Source organism: Pezoporus wallicus, unplaced genomic scaffold (genome assembly GCF_028554395.1).
Source record: "Pezoporus wallicus isolate ANWC-B61680 ecotype Strahan unplaced genomic scaffold, APGP_CSIRO_Pwel_v1 contig_5935, whole genome shotgun sequence".
Lineage (NCBI taxonomy): Eukaryota > Metazoa > Chordata > Aves > Psittaciformes > Psittacidae > Pezoporus > Pezoporus wallicus.
In genome coordinates this window covers 51,555-74,702 of record NW_026637215.1, presented here as the reverse complement: position 1 = coordinate 74,702, position 23,148 = coordinate 51,555, and the positions used below count along the sequence as shown (strand labels likewise).

The window sequence follows — 23,148 nt, the reverse complement described above, 5'->3', positions numbered from 1 at the left end:
CCAGACGTCAGAGTATTCTGACAGGTACCCGAGCTGAGGGGGAGAAGCAGATAAATTCCCTTCTCAGAAAGGGTTTAATCCTTTTTGGGGGGATTGGTTTTTTTTTTAAGCTTCCATTCTAACTCTCACATTTTGTACTTAGTTGGTACAACTCATTGACCCGAGGGAGTCACCTCACACCCCCCTCTGTTGGTGGCAGAAGATACAATGTGGTTTAGCGCTGTCCTGTGAAACGCTCTCCATTAGAGTATTTGCTAATTCCTGTATATGCTTTCAGTGATGCAGCATCACAGCAACTGGCCCCTGCTTCATGGAGACCCTCAGGCTTTGCACTGAGCTTCAGCTTGCCAGAGGCTGTTCCCTCTGCAGAACTGCTGTCCACATCTTCTGACTTAGAAAGACTCTCTGCTACCTCCTTTGCCTCAAATCATTGTTAATCATTTGACTTCAGGAGACAAAACACAAAACCAGGTTACTACAGTCTCCCCAGTGCATGACTCATACTTAATGTGGAGGTTATATTAATTACTGTGTGCTTAGCATTTAATGAGGCTGAGAGGGAGTCTCCTCACTTCAGCTCCACGGAACACACAGTGAACCTACTACATGCAGTGAATATATTTCCAAACCACTCAAATCTGAATATGAATTTTAGAAAAGGAGGCAGCTCAGTCATTGCTGGAGCTCCTTAAAACAGGATGGCAAAAGCTGAGAAATTTGGGTCAGAGTCTGAATCCTTTCACAGACTTCTTTGTGCCCACTGGCCAACCTTCTTGTGCTTTGTGTCTCCTGATTTCCTGCCTGTTTATGGGGATAACAGTGGCTGACTGAGGCTGGGCTCAGTATAGAGCACTTGTACAACTTGACACCTCAGCATTATAGAAGGCCAAAAGGAATTATCCTGACTTTTTGGTGTTAAATTATGTATCTTCCAGTCCTGTCTGATGGCATTATGGTCTAACACTACCTGTACTCTTATCTTCTCTGTCAGTAACTTCTTCCTCAAGGTACCAAGTATTTAATATCTTGAGTAGTTTAAAACAGTTTAGATCAAATTTAAGTCGTTTCAACAATAAGCTCCATGTGGACAAACAGTGCATATTTTCATGGGCCCACGTGCAAAAGAAAAGTTGCTAGGAAAGAAATTAAGTGCGAGAAACAACTCACAAAACAGGTTTCTTGCTGATTCAATGGAATAGATGTTTGGATTTGGCCTGAGCCAAATGAAATTGTGCTGTGAGGTGTGTAACAGCTAGGCAGGCTTAGCTTTGGCTAAAGTCTTTAACTTTGTTTTAAAAAGCCATCAAGGCAGCTTTCTCAATTGTGTTGAAAATGTGAGTAAGGAGGACATGGTGTGTTGGCTGGAGTGATGCCATATTTCTTGTATTGGTCTGAAAACTTAAAGGTACATTGTGAGAGACTGAATGTTTTTTCACGTTGAGTGTCCTCCTCTATTGTATCGTAGCCCCACATACAGGCTAAAAAACAGGACACACAAGCCATCAGTGATGACTGGGAATGGACTGGACAGCTTATAAACTCTAAAGAGAGCTAAAACTCCAAATGCTTGGAGATAATAAGACAACAAGTGTATACATGCTGCAGGCATGAGAATGGGTAAGTGAAGCACTGCAGTAACAGCAAGTTGTGCATAATGTGTTGTTCCCAAGAGAAACTTCTGTGCATTCTTATGCATTAGGGGTGCACATGTTTTCTATGCTGGTCCTACTGGGTTTGTGAGGTACCACTGGTGAATTGTTTGTATTGGCAACCACAAAATCAGCTATGAATCTGGTATGATATATACTACTTGTATTTTGAGTGTGTAGGGAGAGGAAAGCTAGCATAGGAAATGCAAACTAGGGCTAAGTTTTCTGAACTAAGTTACTAAGTATAAGTGAATGCTGCAATGTTGATACCATCCTCTTTACCTCATTTGGGGTTTTTTTTGTGTGCACATAATCCTGGGAACATTTCTCTAACATAAATATGATCTCATCTCACAGAGATATCAAACCTCTTTACAAAGAAAGGCATCTTTCCTAAAAAAAAGTGGGATGCAGAGACTTTGCTAACAAAATTACAAGATCAAGGTAAGGAATTGCATAAACCTGAGAGCACCAGTAGTAAATATATTGTGCTATACTTAGAAGTGAGGTTTCTCCGGGACTTGTTTCTGACTTCCAATTGCAAACTACATGATACATGCTATAGATGAATCTTTGAATATGTAATAACAAAATGGAAAAATCAGTAATGTCACAGAGCTCCAAAGTATCAAAAGAAGCCTTTTGGCTTTTATAGCATTACCTCTGGACAAGAGAATCACAAAGTTTTGGTATCCTTCTTCAGACACCTGGAGTCCTTTAGATCCAAGCGCATCTCTTCATTATTTTGACTTATTAATCCAGAGGTAGGGTTCCCTCAATTTTTGTTCAAGATTAAAGTGCTCACATTTTGAGAAATTACTGGTACAATTTTGACCAGAAGAAGGTGAATTGGGTTAGCAAATCGGGTCACTTGCCATGGTGACAACTACCCAAAATAAGCATCAATTAAGGGAGAATATTTTGGAATCTAGATGAGCTTCATCATGTGAAGTTTTGCTGTGATACAGTTCCTGCACTTGGTTCAGTTTTGAACAGTTTTGGAATATTCAAGCCTGACTCAGACTATACCTCTGTTGGCTGACAGCAACAGCATCTGCCAGATTTGGCCAACTTTGTCTAGGCACGTCAATCACTGAAGCTGTAGGATAGTCCTACCAACAGCAGAGGTGGAGAGCTTCTTGTTCAATTGGCTTCTTGGGGTTACGAGTTGGGTGCAGAGGGCTCTATTAGTTAATACACTCATTTTGGACATTCATAGTGCATATTTCTGATACCTCCTATAATGATAAATGTAAAAATGTCAGAAATTAATTAGAACATATGCACCCCACCTGTACTCTGTGATGTTTCTGTATTCACCACACTGATTTTCAAGTGTGGTGAGTTAAAAACAGTTCTATAATCCACAGATAAGTTATTAAGAGCCTTGCATATTATGGTTCATGTCCATTATTTTCCTTTTCTAAGTAACTGTGCAGCCTTAAAGTAACTTTACCAAATGAGTCACTTGAGAGCACATTTTAAGGATGTTTTCAGTTTAATTATCACTGTTGAAAGACATATCTCCATTAGGTTTGTGCATACATGGCAAAGAAAACTTAATCATTGACTGATTCATGTTTTATGTAGGTACTTCTAGCATTCAAGCTAACTGTATTCAGGTTAGTTGTCCTTTTAAAAAGGCTGAGAGGTAAAATCCTTACAGTGTGCTTAGGAATCCCAAGGCAGAACTGCTTTGTTTCCATGAATCCAGGCTCTGTTATCAAGTGAGAAAGTGAGATTGCATGAGTAACAGCTTCACAACTTGCAGGTATGCTTGTTCTCTTACACTTCCTACTCCTCTTACTCCTCTTGCATGTATGTTTTCTTTAGAAGCCTCAGCTGGGTTATGAATGTGAGCAGCAATCCAGTGTTTCCCTTGGTTAGTGGAGATGAAAAGATGTGTTTTCTTTTGAGAGCTGTATTGTTCTGCAGTTGTGTGCATTTCACTCCCATTGTGCGGCTCTTCACCAGGCAGAAATAGAGCTCTTCTATCCCTGAGGACAAAGAACAAACTGTTGTCGGGGGGGGGGGGGGGGGGGATATCTACCAAATTGTAAATCTTTCTCCTTCTCCTGTTTATTCTTTGTGCCATTCAAAACCGTTTAGCCAATGAACAGTTAACTCCAGACTCATGGCAGATTCTGATGGGCCAGGTTTCTCCTGTCTAAGATGATACAGCCAAATTTCCAAGTACTTTCTAGTTGAATGCAGCGTTTTCCTTGCTCTTTAATGCATAGTTCCCAAACTGTTCTTGCAGCTATCAAATTGATATTTTCACTAATTAATACACTGATCATATACAATGCTGTAAAATACAGGGGAAATGTGCATCAAATTCATTTCATCGTCATCCAGTTCTTTATTATTGTAAGTAAAACTGTTTAAAGTTATTTGTCCTTCAGTTACTAATCTGCTAGCTGTACATTGCACATCGCTGCTTACTGAAATAGAGAGGCAGCAGGACTTTCACAAATTCTTCTTCCAGGGTAAAAACATGCTGCAAAAGTAATAAGTTGTAAAATAACTCTAACCAGTAAAGAAAACACATTTTTGACTGTGATATGGTATTCACTAAGTAAAAAGCCAATACAAACTGGGGGAGGAAGGGAGATTCCAATATTAAACGTTAGGTATGAATTATTGAACTATAACATATTGTTGTAATTAACATCCATACTGTATATACTTCCATTTTATGTCTTATCAATTCTTGATGCATGGAATTTAGAATTAAAAGCAGTGACTCAATTACTCCCCAAATTGTTTTTACATTGTTTTATACTGACAAGTCGTAAGCTTGAGAGTAAATTGTGTTCATAATTTCATTTTGATATCCTCTGCTGGTGTCTGAGTTGCATAAAAAATCTATTTTAAGTGGCAGCTCTGCAAAGAAACTCTCTATGTAATCTTAATTATACACTGCAGGCTCAGGTACTTCATGGGCTTGTGTTCTTACACAAATGATGTATGCAAGAAGTAAGTTAAACCAAGGAAACATCATGTCACATTCAGACAAGTTCTAAAAGGTTAGATCCTTACAGTGGAACTTTAAAACATCTTTTGTGATACTTCTATTTACTAAGAAAACTTCCTCTGGTTTTGCAGTCTTAGGTGGGAGTTTTGCCTCAGAAAGGTAGGTGGACACAAGATAAATCTGCACCATGTCCTCCTCGTAAGGCTCACTGTTCTCACAAGGAGTCAGGGAACTGCACTGCATACTAGATGGAGGTTTGTCTCCTTACTGATGCCCCTCTTAGCCTCATTAAAAATGTGAGATCCTGTAGTCTGGAAGTAGAGAAGAATCTGGTCTGTCCCAGACAGAACATGCAATATCATCAGCTTCTTACCCAATGAAAAATAACATTAAAATTAGATTAGTTTTTTACCAGTCACTAATGTGTCAAGCAGGAGAAACAGAATGATATTCACCACTCAAATAGCTGGAGAAATTACAGTGCTAAAAAGGAAATACCATAAAGGGAACACAAAAATGGCTTAGCTGGACTCTGACAAACAAGTGAAAACAAGTGAGTAGTCTCTAAGTTTGCGTAGATGTTTTTCTGAATTCCTGAGCACTGGTCTGGGGGGAAAGGGGAGGGGGGGTAGAGTAATGTAAATGCCAAAAAGAGCTGGACAAAAAGTAAGCTTTGTATCCTATCTATGAGAATCAGACGATGTGTGTCATGCTAGTTTTTACAGTCATAGTCTACAGTCTTCCACTGATTAAAATCAAATTTGACAGTAACACAATATAGAGGTTTAACTGACAGCACACACAGCACTTTTGCTAGTCATAACACCACAGTTTAATGACTGACGCATGTGGGAAGCTAATTCGGATTTTGCTTTACTTGAATGGGATAAATGAGCATCCAGTTCATACCAATGAGGAATTCAAGCCATGTGACAGAATTGATGCTACAGACCCTGTTCTTGTTTTGCATATTCTGCAAATGGAGCTGCAGGAAAAGAGCCAGTTTGTACACACATCCAGAGAGAAAGGTCATTCTGCTTCCTGACACATCCACCAACTGCAGCTGAATGTATCCAGCTTGCTGCTGCTGTGTCCACAAACTAATGACCCTTCCTCTGTTAAATAGCCTAAGAATTACAAATTGTATGCCTGTTTTGAGAAAAAGTACAGGTTGAACAAGCAGACGTAGTATAAATAAAATATTTATATAAAAATAGTCTCTTACAAAATATACTCTCTTATCCTATGGTTGATTTTTCCAAAAGATGGAAGTTTGTCTGGATTTTCTTTTTTTTTTTTTTTAGACGTATTCCAAACAGGATTTTAGTAACGTTTCTTTCTTTAATGGAAGGAAAACCACCCCAAAACTGATAAAGATTTGTAACCCCTACCACTTGACTTTTGTTCCAGACAACTAGCAGCAAACAGGAGGAAACGAACAAACAGACAAACAAAAAAACCCAAAACAACAGTGTGTGTTTGTGTATGTACATATATATATAAAGATGCCAGCTTTTGTACTTAAACATCTACTACTGTAGAACACATACTGCAAGTCCAACTAATAGAAATATCCTAGTGAAGAATAATATGTACAGCTCCCATTTTTCCTTGCCATTTCTACAAAATTATTTCACAAAGCCAGCTATCTACTTTAATTGCAGAATAGATCCAAAAATGTTGGTAGAGTTCTTTTTAATTAAATAAATTAATATTAGTTTTATCTGAATAAATTGTTAAATATTGCTATTATTATGCCAAAGTGTCCCAACTCCCTGTGCTAAAATCCGCAGCACGCACACACACACAAGAAAGGCAGATAAAGCAGTGTCTACAGAAACCCTCAAAAGTTCTACTCGCTGTAGCAAATGTTATGAAGTGGAAAGATGGGCAAGAGCAGCAGAAGCTTTTCACAAGTGTAGAAGCCTAAATCTGTGTCATCCACACACTCACATGGGCAGTTCACAACAAGGCACTGTCCATCCTGTGCAAAGCCCTTTTTGAGGATCTCTCCTCTGCCCCTCCTGCTCCTTGTTACACTGAAGCTTTTCCCCATTGTTTTTCCAAACCAAGAGTTAGTTGCCACGCTCAGAGCTTTTCCTCTCAGCGGTGTCTCTTCACAAAGCAGTCAATACTTCTTGCTTTAGAGGCGCACATTAACTGAGATGATCTTTTTTCTCTCTGTTTTGTGTGTCAGGTGGCTCAGGGTGGGGGTTCTTTGTTTTTATTTCCTGGCTGACTTTCATAAGAGTCTGAGATGTGTATTCACAGAAGCAATGAAACATGAGAAGAAAAGAGAGGGCTCCATTCATCAGCATTTCTTCTGGGAGAGCAGATCTTTCCTACAGTCTTGTGTAGGTACTTTGAGTGCATGTGCAAATGTATTCATGGCCAGGGACATGCCAGCCTGCCCAGCCACATGCTCACTTACAGGTATATACTTCTGTCCTCTCACTGCAAGTGTTGCATTTAACATAGCAGCACCAATGAAATTTGCAGTTGCACTGCCACACTCTTGAGTACTGGTGTGTATTGTAACCTCGACCACAGCACATGAGATCACAGCCATTGGACTGCTGGGCTGTCTTGTTGCACATCCTGCCCTGTGTTCCCACACTGCCAGTGACAGGGTCTTCTTCACAATAATTGGGAGATTTTTCTATGTACACTAAATCTGTATCCATGGGTTTGCGATAGGAAAGTGGCTTCTTTATTTTCAGGAAGGTGGGACGCTTGTTACGACTTGCCCTCACTGGTTCGACTTGAACAGCTTCGTTGTATTTGTCCTTAAGGATGTAGCCCAGCTCCCGGAACTTAGGCAAAGTTGTCCAGCATGTTTTAGTGGTACAAGATCCTGAGACCCCATGGCACTTGCATTCTAACTTCATGTTTTCTTCCAGAATCTGTATTTGGAAGAACAAAGAATGATGCATTAATACAAGCAAGAGTCTCTTCAACAGGGTTATTTGATACATATTGAATGACAGTCACAGATGGGTTTGCTCTCCAGCATGAATTGTCACCTCAAAGACCACATTCCCACCAAAGCTGGGGCTTTTGCTTGCCCAGTGACACTGTTGTCCCAGGTAGGAAATGCTCATCAGTGTCAGCTGAGCATTGCTGCAAAGCTCATTTCCCATTTGCACTTCGAGTTAAGCAGGGAAAAAAACTTTTCCTAATTTCACAGCCCACAGAGCAAGGGTAAAATGGGACTCTCCTTAACCACAGTTTTTCATCACTTTCATTTCCAATAGGCATGCACAGTGCTTCAGATTCATCTGGTGTTACAGCTCTTGACACATGGCAGTGAAATTAGGAACTGGCAGAAAATCACACTATTTCCTGAAATGCCACATGCAGAATGCCTTGAAAGTTCAACAATAGGTACTAGAACTTGATTCTTGTAAACAGAGGTTAAAACATAAACTGCATTTCAGTTCTTGCACCTGGACATGACGTCAGCTGATGAAAGACAGGAACAAGCAGCTAAACTCTATCAAGGCTTATTCTTCTGTTGGTCTCACATCAATCAGCAGTGTAGAGCAGATGATCATTTATTCATGTAGGCATCATCTGTTCTAAATGTTGCAAGCTAATGCTCCGATTTGGATATCTAAGTATTATTTTAATATACCACAGTCATGTTATTTGCACTTTCTGTAGGGTTTGAAGTATTTTGTGTCCTCTCACAGGGATCACGGAGAATACAAAATGCCCCAGCTACTTTTAAGAAAACTAGGTCTGTCTTACCGAGTAAAGATGAGGAATAGGTTTCATGTTTTGACATCGATTCTTGTGAAAAAAAATCTACTTCATTCATACTGTAAAAGCATCTCAAACACCTCAGCCCCGTGGCTTGCTCCACCCTGTCACATGTTCTCTTCTTTGTAGGGGTATCTCATGCTTACACCTGAGTTGTCACTACATTCCTTTTGAAGATAACAAGCTTCATCTTTCCTTCCACCTTCCCACCCTCTACACTTTATCCTTGTATCTTCTCCCTCCTGCTGCTTGTTCATCAACCCACTCTGCCAAATGAAACTGGAGACCAGCTCAGTCCCTGCTGTCCATCCTGACCTCACTGAGCAGCTACATTGGGTCAATGCTAGAAAACACCTAACTCCAGCAGTTAGTTTCCCACTGGTCTTTGCCTGAAAGAGGCCATAATGATTTTGATGATTAAATTCTGCCTAAACCAGCAGATCCCAGCAGTGGAAGTGCAGCCAAAAGGATTATCTGGGTTCAGGGAGTGGCCACACAAGTTTTCCCCTGAGAAAGCCCAGCTGATCCACACAACTGATCTGGGCAGCCTACAGGGGTTGGTTGTACCCTTGTGCAGTGATACAACAACTTGAATTAATCCTTTTTTATAACCCCTCTTCAGTTTTGGACATTTGTGAAACTTACCATTCAGACATTGGCACTGGCTGCTGCTCCAGCCTGCACTGAAGGAGCCAAGTCCAGCTTGAAGGCTGGACATACGTCCTGGGACTCAAAAGACTAAAATCTCAGCATTAAACCAGGGGCGGCAAGGAGAAGGAGCACAACTGCAGATCCTAAGTGGTGCACTAACCCTAGTGAACATAATTCCATCCTGCTCTTGGCAGCCTTAGAATGAGTAATTTAGAGACTGCATGTAGTAGCTTATTATTCTCATACCTTTTGGTCTTCAGGCTGTTCCCATGTCATCTAGGCACAGTAATTGCTATTGCCTAACCTTAGGAGAGTTTGTAGCTGATTCTTTACTTATTGTTCTTCCTCTGCCCCTCTTCAATGAAGACAGGGATTTCAAAGGCATTAAAATAGCTTTATTTTTAGTCTATGAATGAAGTGTCAGAACCTGTGGTCTGAAGGCAGGAATAAAACACGTAGAAAGTGTAGGTCCAAGACTTTGACAGATGTAAACTTAGTACATACTGGGTCACATTTCATGCTACAGTTTTTAGGTTCGTTTTCCATGCAAACTATCTATGACTGCCCTAAAACTCAGATGTGAGAAATTTTTATACACATCTTAACTTGCAGTTCTGCTCAAGCTTTGGCTTACATTTGCATTATCTTGTTATCTTGAGTTTCTCAGCCACTGCATGCTTCTTTTATTGCTCACTCATTTATGAGGTAGTACACTAAGAAGATAGATGAGGAGAGGGAAAAGGAGTTATAGCACAGAAACCGGAAAAATCACATAAATTCTTTTAGCCTCATTTGTACCTTTTAAAAATCTCTCTTTTTTTAATTTGAAACTAGCCAGGGATGCATTTCTCAGCCCTAATTCAATCCCTGCTCATGTTCAGGGTCTGGACTTATATCCTGGTACCATGTTCAAACTTGCAACGAAATATTTCTCCCTTGCCTGACATCAGGATCCTCCAAATTGACTTGAAACATTAATACAAAATACATCATGTGTCATCTACCCAGGTAGAGCTTTTTTCCTGCAGTGTACTTAAATAGCCTAAATTGCCTGTTTCATTAACAAACCATTACAGCCAGCAACCTCAGAGAGAATTAGTAGTTCCATTGAAAGAGCTGAGCAAGCGGCTGGAGCAGTTCAGCAACTGGGCAGCCTCGTGTCATGTGTTGGGCTCCTTCTTGGGGTGACACAATGCCAACCAGGATAGGCTTCTGCTTTCCTGGGCTCAGCTAATGCTGGGCACAGGCAGTTAGGATAAAAAGGAATGGGTTTATGTGGAAATGAGAAGTTTGAGCAATACTGGTTGAACCAAAGTGCCAGGGGTCCTTCTTAGATGACAAAAAATTCTTGGAGAGGGCAGAAGGATGAGGAAGAATGCTGTCCTTTAACGCAGATGCATCTCCAATATACTGTGCTAAAATCTGTCTAATTTGGGTCAACTGTGCTCTGCAACTGAACTTTCCTCTTTAGTTCTGCCTTTTCTAACCCAACCTCTCTACCTTTGCCTCACAAACCCTTTGGTAGGTTCTGTTCTTGTCTATACAAAGTCCTCTTTCAATGTGCTGTCTTTCAATGTGGGGTTTTCCAAATTCAGCCAGACATGAACTGACCCTACAGCCCTTAGGAAATAGGCTATGTGTAACTTGAACTGTCTGTCTTCAGCAAAAGCCTGCAGTGTTGATCGGACAGTTTTGTTGTACTCTGAGATCAGGTGCTTGGACTATTTGTTTTGCATCAAAATATGCGGGCAGTGGTATTTTAGTACCATTCTAGTAGCCTCTGATAAATCACTGCCTTTATAAATTGCAGATGAAACTGAAAAAGAGAAGGAAGAAGATAAACAAGGGGATTCCTTACATAGGGACAAGAGGCCTCAGTCTTTCCCTTGATTTCCATGAACCAAAAAAATGCTCTACCCCTTAAAAACTTAGTCTGGTTAAAACCAGAAAGCGTTCTTCACCTGTCAAGACCAGGATATGTGTCTTTGAAGGTATTAACCAGCAGCTCTCACTTTTTACATTAGATTAAAACTTTATAGATGTTGAGACTGACTTCTCCTAAAATGTAAGAGCCTGAAGGGCACAAAATTTAAATCCTAGATCCTCTGTTTCTTACCAAATGACCATATCCAGCTCTGTCAGCCATGGAAAGTAAATCTGTATGCACCAGTGAATGCTCTGAACTGGATTAAATGTGAACAAAGAGCCGCAGTTCTTTTAGCTTTGTCCACTTTTTCTTTGAGCTCCTACAGTAAACTGTCAGTACTTGCTTTTCTCTCCCTCTTCCCCCTTGCCATTAGCCTCTGGGAAATAGTTTGCGTGAAGAGAACTTGCGCTGGCTCTCTCTATTGATGTTATCTTCCGATATAGTACCTTTGGGCATTGCCATTAGCAACTTAACATGTTTTTTCTTCACCTTTGGTTTTGCAGAGAATGTGAAGGGTGTATCGTGTGAGGGTAGCAAGTGCAGAACCCTGCAGCCCAGGAGCTGCATGGGCTGGCACCAGCGCTGCAGTCCTGCAGCAGTGGCCAGGGCACCTTGTAGCTGAGCCAATGTGCCTGGTGTCCAGTGAGACCAGCAGAAAGTGCTGGCTGGTGTGACTTGGCACTGGAGTGGTATTTGCTCTCAAGTGCTTCTCTGCAGCCATATCAGAAGTGTGCCCTCTGGGTGGTGGGATGGGTGCTGTGGGTGCTCGGGTCAGGGGAAATGGAGTTGTTATGTGGCTGGTGTGCTCAGAAACACGGGTCACCCTCATGCAGTGGGTGTTCTGAGCTCAGTATCTCTGTTACCCAGTCAGTCAGTGGTGTGTACCACCTTGGTTTTCCAAATGCATCTGCCCGGGCAGTCTGAGACTCCACATGGCCACTCACATGTGGTCTGGTACCGGGGACAGCCCTGGGTTTGGTCACAAGAACTCTAAAACACTTGGTGCCAAAGCTATCCCAAAGGACTTCTTACATCTGAAATACAGTTACCATGGCACCTCCAGCACGTTCTCCTTCACCAACAGGATTCCCATGGAAACTAAATCCTGCCTCACAGTCAGTACACTGCCCATAGTGCCTGAGACCAGAGACCCTTCACTGCTACATCAGAAATAACTCAGACTCTAGTCTACAGGTGAAGCAGACATAATGAGTGAGACAACAGACACTTAATTCCTATCCCACCAAAGCCATAATCCTTCCTAATTTTGTGTGACATCAGATCATCTGGATCAGGAAATACCTGTCTCCTCCAAGTGCCTGAACAAATACCTTTACTATAAGTGAAAGAACCCACCACTACTGGCGAAACAAGAGTGGTTTTTCACTCTGGAGAAGAGCATGCCAGGGGCTGGGGAGCGGTCACACCACTTCTGTGGGGTGGGGAGGCCAGCGGACAGGTGCAAATCTGCCCCTTTCAGCTTGTGGCATATGAGGACTCATGATTTATATTACTTTCAGAGGCATTTGTAGCTGTAAGACTAAGCTACTCAAAATTCAGGAATTATATCAGAGATGTGGGTTTCTGCTTTTGAAGGATGCCTTGAGGAAAAATACTGTTTAAAGCTAATACAGTAAAAATACATACAGTAAAGCCATGTCATAGTTAGTGTTTGAACAAATTAACTTACTTGAGAACCAAAAGGATGCTGCTGTTTCAGTAACTTGCAGGACTGTCTTAACACCAGAGCTCTAAAACTCAAGGAAATAATACTTGGCGCTTTTTGCAAAACAAAATGATTGCAAACCAAAAATGAACATGAGAGAGGATAAAACAAGAAACGCTGCTGCTGAAGAGAAACTCCCTGAAAGTTTTGAATGTCAGAAACAGCATAATATAAAAGTACTCTATTTCAAGTTTAAAGTTAGCAAAGGAATATTTAAATGGAAAAGATTGAGTCCCATCAGTGAATATCTATTCACTAACTATATTAATAGAGCTTTTGTAACATGTGTTCTGTAGAAACACAACATATTTTGCATTGATATCCTATGGCAAACTAACTGGGGTGAGTTTGGAACCAACTGTGTCCCATATTAAGAGTGACTTATTCCAGTCTTTCATATTTCATTTGAACATATTATGAAGACCTTATTAAGCACAGCCAAAAGATCTTTTTTTTTCCTTTTTCTCATGTTTTTGATCAATAAATCTGTGCAAAATAACAATACCTGAAGTCAGTTCAAACAAATGCGATAGGCTGAGCTGTGACTATCCCAGAAACACGACTGCCCTGGCAGGTTGAACCATTTTTTCATTACAAGAGACTTGGTTTCAAATACAAAATGACTGGGAAATCACCACAGCATGTGACCTACATCCATCACATCACCAATGCACTTCCCCCAGACTAGGGCTCTAAAGAAAATCAGGCAACATGCTGCTCTGAGGACGAATAAAAAGCCAAGAGAATGCTGTTAAATGACAGAATTCTGGAAGCCTCACAGGTGGGTGGTATTTCCCAATATCACCATCTACCCACAGGAATGGAAATCCTGCTTTAAAGACCAGAAATGCTTTTTCCTAAATCAAGAGATCCTTAAAAATTAAGACTTCAGAAATTTTGTGCTCTCATAAGGTTGACTATTTTTTGTAATATTGCTGCCTTTTCTCTGTGCCACCACAAAGCAATAGGCTCCTAACATTTCTTATATGCATTTTATGGAGTTTTATGATTATTTTTATACTTCCTGTGGTGGAATATTGGTTGCCCTTTACTTCAGTTTTATAAAGTAGTTGACCATATGCAGCAATGATTTTGTAAATGTAGCTTCTATTTCCACAATACATTAAATAAGTAAAGTCAAAAATACACATTAGTCTTTCTGCATGGTCACAATGCACTGTTGTCAGCCAGCACATGCAAACTGCGTGAGATGTGCTTCTCTTTCCTTTTGTATTGTTTGAATTAGAGGACAGGAGACCTGGTACCCTTCGTTCAATAACTAGCACTGTGCAGAATAGCAAATGAGCACTGACAGCAAGGCCAGTAAAAGCTGAGAGGAATGCAGTAAAATCTGTTTTCTGCTGCATATTTTTCTTATACTTCTGATAACTTTCATGACTTACAATGCACTAAATCAATTTATCACCATTTCTGGGACCAAAAGCACCAAAAGAGCAGTAGAAAGTAAATGTCACAGGATACTTTCATTGTTGTAATTTTTGAAGAATAGTTACACTTAGCATAAAAAGGACATAGGTGTTTGTAAAAAGAGACATTTAATAAGGCAGATTCTCAGGCAACCTAACAATGCTCTTCTCAAATTAAACCGTAAGGCATGGTATTTGCCTTTTTTCAAGCTGTAGGAACTGCTATGTGAAACAAAAAAAGAGGTGTCTTAATATTAAGCTTTCTGTTGCTTCCAGGGGTCCTCCTAGGAGAACACCTTATATCCCACCATAGCTGCTCCTAGGATGAACCTCTGCCAAAATCCTCACAGTTTTGCAAAAGTAACTATGAGAGTGAATTCCATGTGTGTGGCTCAGAGTCTGTATCTATCTTGCTCATTCCTCAGTATTTTTCTCTGACAGCTCTGCAAATCTAATCATGGCCCGTGAAAGTCAAATAAGGTTCTTAAGTTTTTATTTATCTTCATCAAGATAGTGCTTGCAGAGATAGTGGGCATGATGTGGCAACACCTGATGCTGATAGCTCAGCGAAATTTGATCTGGATTCATGCGGAATGATACATGCAGAAATCCACACGGGATTGCCACGTCAGGCAATCCCTCCTTGGAGCAGGTCTCATGCCAGATATTCTCTTCTCCCTCTCCCTTTTCCATCGTGTCTGATAAGAGCTGCAAGCTAGCCTGTGGGATTCCTTGCCTTTTTACGTCCTTTGTGAACGCATTCCAGGTTTCTTTCCCCAGAGAGAAAATACCTGAACCCTTGTCTCTCTGTCTCTGGTAAACAAAATATGAATTGAAACCATGAATTCAGGAGCTGGAATTGTAAGCTTCAGGCTGAGTTTTGCAGACTCTTCAGACGTACTGGGTGACAAAATTCTCTGTGTAATATCAGATACAAAACCTTCTTCCCACCCTTCCTCCTGTTGGCAGGAAGTCCAGTTATAAAAACTCTTCTCAACTACAGATTACCAAAGTAATGCTTAGGTAAGTTTTCTATCAGGAAATAGGCTCCAAGTAGCAAGTTCCTACTGTCTTTTGGCAAATAGGCTGTGAGATGGAGGGTTCTTGGGATGGGACTTCATGCTATCTGAGTTGCTAATGACAAAAGCTTGGTAGTTGACAGTTGGCTTGACAGCATATTGAGGGGTTACTGCTGTGGTGGCTTTTTGATACCTCTGTCTGCAGGACTGGGCTGACCCACACTTTGGTTTTGTGGATTTTTCTATTTCAAAGCAAGGGAAATATTTTAACAGAAAAAAAATGGAAATAATTTAAGGAACCAAGTGTCAACGTGTGTGATAAAGTACTTGTTTTTAAAAAATAACTCTTGGGAGACGCATTATCACCTAGATTAGACTGGATCAGTGCAATGCCAAGGAAGTGTCATCATGGAGGAAGTTTAAAGATCAATCATAAAAAGGAACTTGGAAAAAATAGTGAAAAAAAAAATCTGGTTTCTTTTAATGTAGTTTCACTGTTACTGGAATGTAGCTGAATTGTCTTAAAGACACTCAGCATGTCATTTTCTATTCTCTATTTTTTTAAGTGAAGCCCCTCACTGAAATGGGATTGTGAGATTAAGGGAAAATTTATCTAGAATTGTTATTTGCTGCTGTCCAAGCAAAACTGACATTGTAGATACGATGGATTTTAGCTTTTGAAATACAGAATAGTCCTGTTGTCTGGCCTAAGTGGGCACTTTATACAATGAAGATAAAATAGACTGGAAAGGGGGATGGTGTTACACAATTACAGGTAGAGTTGGTGGTTATTTTATCTAGTTTACCTTCCTATCATTATGAAAGTCTTCTACAGTGCATATTTTCCTCTCCAGAAAGATACTGGATAGCATATTCATGGCAGAAGTGAATAAAATAAGATCAAGCAGTTTTGAAAATCAAGAAACAATACGGTGTTCACTGCTACTAAAACAGTTTACCAAGCAAACGAGACAGCAATTTTTCTGGATTTGGACATGCTGTCAACATAACATTTCTTCTTTGATCATATCTACCTTCCTACATTCAGGTCACTAATACTCCAAAATACTGATACTTCTAAAACAGGCCTCTCTAACATAGTGATCTGAGCAGTATTTTGCCATATATTAAAAAGATGACAGATGGCCATTGTTAAAAATGCCATTTTCCCTAATCCCTACTTCTGTCTAGGAGCTCAGTCCTGCAGTCAATTCATGGATCAGAGTAATGAAGTCAATGACATCTTAACTGAGTGATGTCTGCCAACCCTGACCTCTTCGAAGTCAATATAATTCTTCTAGCATCCTGTGTCCAGTGTGTCTGGTTTTAGTTTTGATCTTGGGATGGTGATCTTCATCCATACTCTGGGCTTCTAAATGTCAATGCATCGAGCTGTCATTAAAATGTAGGATGGAGTGTTCGGAGTTTTTGAAAGAAAGAAAGTAATGGTGCCTATAGTTCATATTTTAGCATGCTGTTTCTGAAGAAATTGGAAGTACTCCCAGATAAAATGAACTAAACTTATTTACACTCCTCATTTTGGTATCACAATGAATTAAAGTCTTGGGGATTATTCAGGCAGGGATGACACTGCTGCCCCTCACTTTGGGATATGCCATGGAGCCTGAGTCATTCTTCACATAGAAAAAAAAACAGGGAAAACAGGAAATGACACAACTGGAATTCATCCTCAACACAGCTAATGTACACAGAGAGAGAGTCGTGGTTTAAAACCTAGCCAGACAGGAAGACAGCTACTGCTGAACCCAGGACAGAGAGGAATGGCACATTCTGACTCATTCCCACTAAACTTCATCTTCCGTGTAACTCTCCCCGCTGGTTGTGAAGCACTCAAATGAAGTGGTGCTGGCATTGTACAGTAAAGAATTGGGAGCAACCATGTAGAGCATTTTGACAAATGCTTAAGTTGTCAAGAGTAAAGTTTCCAAAGAGTGATAGAAATGAAAGGAACAGTCTTACTTGTTCCAGACAACTAATCAGAAAACAGATCTTGTGCTCAGCTAATAAAGCCAGGTACTGGCAGGAATACTAGCTGCAAAACAATATCACTTCATATTGCTTCCAGTTTTAACCAATAGCTACACACAGTTAATTATAGGTTCATTTAGTTGCATATCAGACAATGAGAGTTAATTCTTAGATACTCAGAACATAATACTATGCAAGGCATATTTCTCATGCTGAAAAATTTATAGCCAGCAGTTTTAGTAATCAAAGGATGTTTTCCCTTTCTATCAAGCTCTTCAGGTAATTTCAAAGTATTTCTACGCTAATTTTTTCAGTATTGCCATTATAAAAACTCAATATGTCTTAACTTCATCACTAACTCCTTTGGTCTAGAAAGAAGCACAGGATATCTTCATGTTTGATTCACAGAGACACATTTTAAAGATGCAATCCTAACACCTAACAAGCTGTTCAGAGTTTGTAAGTGACACTGGAGGCGTACCCACTGCGCACTCTGCTACCTTCCTCAGCAGGGAAGAGCACCTGAGCTACATCAAACTCACTCCCATTTCCTTCAGCCACAATACTTTACAGAGATAGCATGACCTAGACTGTGGCAGAGGCTTCAAACCCGTCACCAAGGATGGTTGTTCCCTGGGTGGGATATCACCATGCTGGCACATCAAACAGCAGATGCTCAGGACAGTGATAGCTATTCTTGTAATTTTAAGAGAAACTTCCCATTACTCCTCCAGCTAATCAGCATGCAATTATTTTAGTTATCATAAGGCAGCAACTCGATCACAATAACACATTGTATTTTGTGAACACATTTCCACACGCTTGGTGTTTAAAATTCAAAATATTCACAGTATCATAAAGTAACGTGATTTTGGTCTTAATTGTAACATTTGTGTGAGAATAATTATTCCACAGAGATGACTTTCAAATTAAGTTTTATACATACGAGTTTTCCCCCTCCAGTTGCAGTTTGGACAATAGATCCACACTTCCATGTTTGCAAATAGCTTCCACTTATCAGAGATAAGATCCTACCAGCAAAGCCTATCTCTGTAGCCCAGCAGCTGCCAAGATCAGCATGCCCGTATCCAGGCCAAGAATTTTAACAAGGATCTTTGGCCTGTTGTCAATGAAAATTTCCTCCTATACAGAAGAAAGTGGAATTTCCTAAATTTACACTTAATGCCTAGTGCAGTCTAAGCAAAACTCTTTTGCTTTTTGTCTTGCTTTTACCCGGCTTATTAGATTTTCTCCTGTTTCATTCTAACAGGCATTGTAAGCAATAGTTGAAGCCTTTGTCTTACAGACGAGTAAACACCTATTAACAGATACTCCCTTTTAAGGTTTACTGCATTGATGCATGTAACTCCCCTCAGCCACCTCACCCTCCAGACCAGACATAGCTGCTGCTTTTTTTGTTAACAGATCTAACTCTTTGCCACTTAGAGATGAGTTTAATAGCAACATCAAATAACACCATTAACAGTTCCTCTTTATAAGCCATAGCAGTGCTCAAGGCCAGGTTGGACAGGGGTTGGAGCAACCTGGTCCAGTGGAAAGTGTCCCTGCCCATGGCAGGGGGTTGGAACTGGATGAGCTTTAAGGACCCTTCCAACATAAACCAGTCTGGGATTCTATGATTCTATAAATGAGTCTTGATATCAAGATAGATGTTTTTAACAAAGGGTTAACCAATTGCTCTTGCTCTAGGTCTTTAGTTTACAAGCTCATAGGATGCCTGTGACAACAGCATCTAAGTACCAGTTTCACCAGTACATAAACCCATCAGTAAAAGAAACCATGCATGTTTGTAGCACACATTTAATGTATTAATCAGATACTAATTTTATAAATATCTCTGTAAGGTGAACATTAATATAAACTATAATCCTGTGAAATAGAATTGCAAAAAGTCTTAAGATATTCCTTAGCATGGTTATTTAAAGCTATAATTTTCTGGAAAATATTGTAAGACTTTGATTACACCTTTTAGTTAAAATTTGCTCCAAGTATAGAAAGACAGACTTGTCAGGTGGATTTTCTTAGAAAACAAAGCCTAAGTACTTGGTGTCTGGCTCCCTTCTGCCTTCCTATCTTCTCATATCCCATTGGTAATGGCTGCACCTTTTTAGTCATTTCAACCAAATATGACAGCAGGTAGATGTTTTAAAGAAAATTCTATGAAATAAAAGACCACAGGGAGCATACAAATCCTATAAATGTTCCTGGTGGCAACGTGAATGCTGGTGGTGTTAGATTCACAAAGGCAATTCACAAAGAGCTTGCCATCACTTGTAAGGCATGATTTTGCAGGAAAGCATCTCCACTGTTTCATTGGTGACATTTCCTGGACCTTTTCTGTTTTAACCAGGGTCTTAATTCAAGCTTTTGGGCACATATTCTTGACTCTCTATTGAACTTCTTTATCTACACACTATTGTGCCATCTCATTAGTAAATTGTTTTATGACTGCAGGATTTATATACCCAAAGATAACAGTGTGCTGTGTCTCAATTAAAATCTCATATGGGAATAGCCCTGCAAGAGAATACATGGTTATATTCATAATTGTGTGTGGTCTTATATTTAGTACAAGATGTAGCATGCTTAAGGCAAGGCTAGTTTCCTTAGGGTAGGCCACCAGCTGATTGCTACCAAGAAAACCTATTTGGTAGATCACTAGCAATAGATGTTAGCTTAGATCTGATTTAGAGTTTGTGAATATTGACCCTTCTGCTTTCTCAGAGACCATATGAAGCCCATTAGGTGCAGCTCATATTTAAGTACCAGAAGGCTCAGGGTCATTTCTATAACCAGTTCCAATGTAGATTAATACTAGTGCCTTTTGGCACTGACTGGGCATGCAGAGCCAAGTATCCTTTCTGCAATTACCTGAAATCCTTATCCTTTAATAGATCCATTCTACATTCTTCCAGTACCAAAGCAAGCCTTGTTTGTGTCCTTGGACTAAAAGGTTGTTCTTCATCTAATTGATTTTTTAATTGTTTACTGCAAAATACCTGGAAATTCTTTCCATTAAAGCAAAAGTCTGTTCCATTTGTACAGCAAATGCCAGCAATTATTGCTTTTAGTGAGGGTTCAGGGTTTTATGGCTTCAGGGGTTTCTGCCTCCAAGTGTCTAGTAAAGCATTTGAACCAAACCTTGGTTTAACTTTCACCTTTACCAAAACTTCTATTATGGATTGTTCCAAATGCCTCTACATAGCAAGGTAACTGAGTTCATGTTACTGACTCATCATTGCAAGGCTCTTGGAAACGCTCCTGGAGATACTTCCAGCTCAGACTGTAGGGGTTTGGGCTGTAACTGGAGAAGATTCCAGTTTCTATCCCCATTGACACAGCATGGTAGCAGAGATTCAAGCACTCAAACCTAGAGTTATGTGATGAATGGGTACACTTGGTCAGAGGTGGAATGAATGAGACTGCATCATGCAAGATCTCCAGCATAATTCCATGCAAACTTTATGTGCAGTGTAAACACTGCCTGTTTGTCTATTAAAAATGTTCTCAGTGAGTAGCCTGGCCATTAGTTTCCTGCTAATTTGGCCAATGCCTGGGTTCTGTTGGGTTTTGCTAAAATTGCTGAAATATGGCGATGGCAGTGTCTAGACTAATGCAAGGAAATCAGTCTTAGGTTTAGAATCCTAAATGTAAAGTGTAACAAATGTCATCTCAGGAATACAGGAGAAGCAGAACTGTGCTCATCAGCTAGTTCTGAAAGTTTTGCCACAACTTAGGCCTAGATTTAGGTATGAAGCTCAAAAGTCTTGTATTCTGATTTAATTTCTCAATAAAACATCAAAAATCACAAGTTAATATAAACAGTACAGGGCAAAACAGCTATGCTCATGGGTCAGAGTTAGGGTTAATAAACGCTACGTTTTCTCTTTCTTAAAACTTGTATTACATGTTCAGCATAACTTTTATAATACCATGCATAGCACGTATTTGCTTTGAAGTGATTATGCTCTGTGATAGCTATATTTCTGCCAAATAAGACTCTACAAAAGGGTCACATCCAACAGTGCTGAAACCAATGATAGAACTGAATAATCTATATAGCAACTGCTTTCACCTAGATTATATTCCCCTCTGAGTGCTGGATGGCAAGTGTGTGCCCTGTGGGAAGGAAATGCTGCTAAGTGTCCAAAGCAAAAGAATTAAATTAGAAAATGTCCAAAATGGTGTGACCAAGCAAGTGGCTTTGTGGAGCAAATCCATCATTGGAGCAAGATCTGATCATTTCAGTTATAAAAGGTGCATGTATAAAATTTGGAATCTGAGATCTTTGTTATTTATTAAGAGGCCCTGGCCCTCAGTTAGCTGCACGACAAATTGTCAGATCTGGTACTCATATACACGAAATGCGTGTTTTGTTCATAATGCCAGAATCCTCAAACTGCGACTGCAGGTAAGTGATATCATTTATTCATTTATCATTCCCTAATCTTCAGCGTAAATCAGGAATTCAATTTTCAACCACATAAGATATAGGAGGGAGCTGAAAGCCAAAATACAAGTGGGACCATGTATCACAGTTTCTGATTAGCTGAAAGTGGAGGACAAGTGGAATGAAAATCCATTCGTGTGGATTACTGTTCTTGTGCAGTCCAATTCCCTCTCATCATTCAGACTAACATTAATATTTCCTTTATCTTTACTCTGGGCTGTTGAGAAGATGCAGAGCTTGGCTGTCAAGTTGGGACTTGTTTTAAGACCTATGTAAAAAAAGTAGGAAAGGCATAAAATAGTACTTTGATGCTTTCAAATACAAACACAATACTGTAAGAGTGCATAGGATGTATATATTTTTCACACCTAGGAAACTGCTCAGCAAACTCTTGCTGTGCACTGCAAACACTGTAGGGATGGGATTTTTGGAAGCACTCAGCTGCATCCTGCGGTCCCACCAACCTCAATGGCAGTTTTCCCATTCAGTGAATTGGACTTCCTCCAAATCCAGTGCTTGGCCTTTCTGGGAATCCTGCTGCCCCTCAGCAAGCGTGTGGTGGTGAGGTTGCCAGGAAAGACTTTGTTACATCTAATGCTCCTTTTCTAAACGCACTGAACTACAGCCATGGTGCCAGGCCTTGAGGCTAGAGGCTTGGGAAGAAGGCAAGTACTCTGGACAGCAGGGCCATGAAGCACAGGAACTGTAGGGTGGGACAGGACATGGTTTCCCTTAGGTAACATGCTATAAGTGGACCCAGTTCTATGGGTGAACGCTCCTTCTCTTTGCCTGTACCTTACAACCATGTCAGTGAGAGTTGGCAGAAGCATTTTTTACATGTTCCATTATTCCACCTGGTCACAGAGAGACACAAGCCACATGTCTAAACCTTCTTGTAAACCTTCTCCTCCTGACCAGTTTAATCTATGTAAAATACCGTACACTTGAATTAAGCAAACCAGCTACCAGAACATTCTACATAGGCATATATAGGCACAGGAAAACAGGAAATGGCTTTAACCTCCAGAGGGGAGACTGAGATGAGCTCTTAGGCAGAAGCTCTTCCCTGTGAGGGTGCTGAGGCGCTGGCACAGGGTGCCCAGAGAAGCTGTGGCTGCCCCATCCCTGGCAGTGTTCAAGGCCAGGTTGGACACAGGGGCTTGGAGCAAGCTGCTCTAGTGGAAGGTGTCTCTGCCCATGGCAGGGGTTGGGACTGGATGATCTTTAAGGTCCCTTCAACCCAAACCAGGCTGGGATTCTATAATTCTGTGATTCTATGTCTACTGACCTCATCTGTAAGGGCCTGAACAGCTACTGCTGAAGTCTGTCAGAATTGCTACTGCCACTATCAGCAAGGGGCACCTACCTGTCAACAAACCAAGCTCCCCATCTTCCTACAGCCTACAGGAATGGAAGCATAGGAGCACTTCTCCCGGTCCCTTATCAGCCAGGCAAGAAGTCTAAGCAAGTGCTTGGTCATTCTGTGCGGAGGGGCAGCACATATGCTTGTCACTCCTACACACTCAACACATCTGTTGACAATGGAGGTC

At 40.5% G+C, this 23,148-nt stretch overlaps 1 protein-coding gene across 1 annotated transcript in view; it reads right to left on the bottom strand.

Annotated features, from left to right (window-relative positions):
• Nucleotides 1–5,254: 5,254 nt before the first annotated feature.
• WNT7A (Wnt family member 7A) overlaps nucleotides 5,255–23,148 on the bottom strand; it is a 36,689-nt gene continuing 18,795 nt past the window's right edge. The window contains exon 4 of the mRNA XM_057404169.1: nucleotides 5,255–7,529. Coding sequence (XP_057260152.1) covers nucleotides 7,050–7,529 — 480 coding nt within the window. The 3' untranslated portion in view covers nucleotides 5,255–7,049. The remainder of the gene's footprint in view (nucleotides 7,530–23,148) is intronic.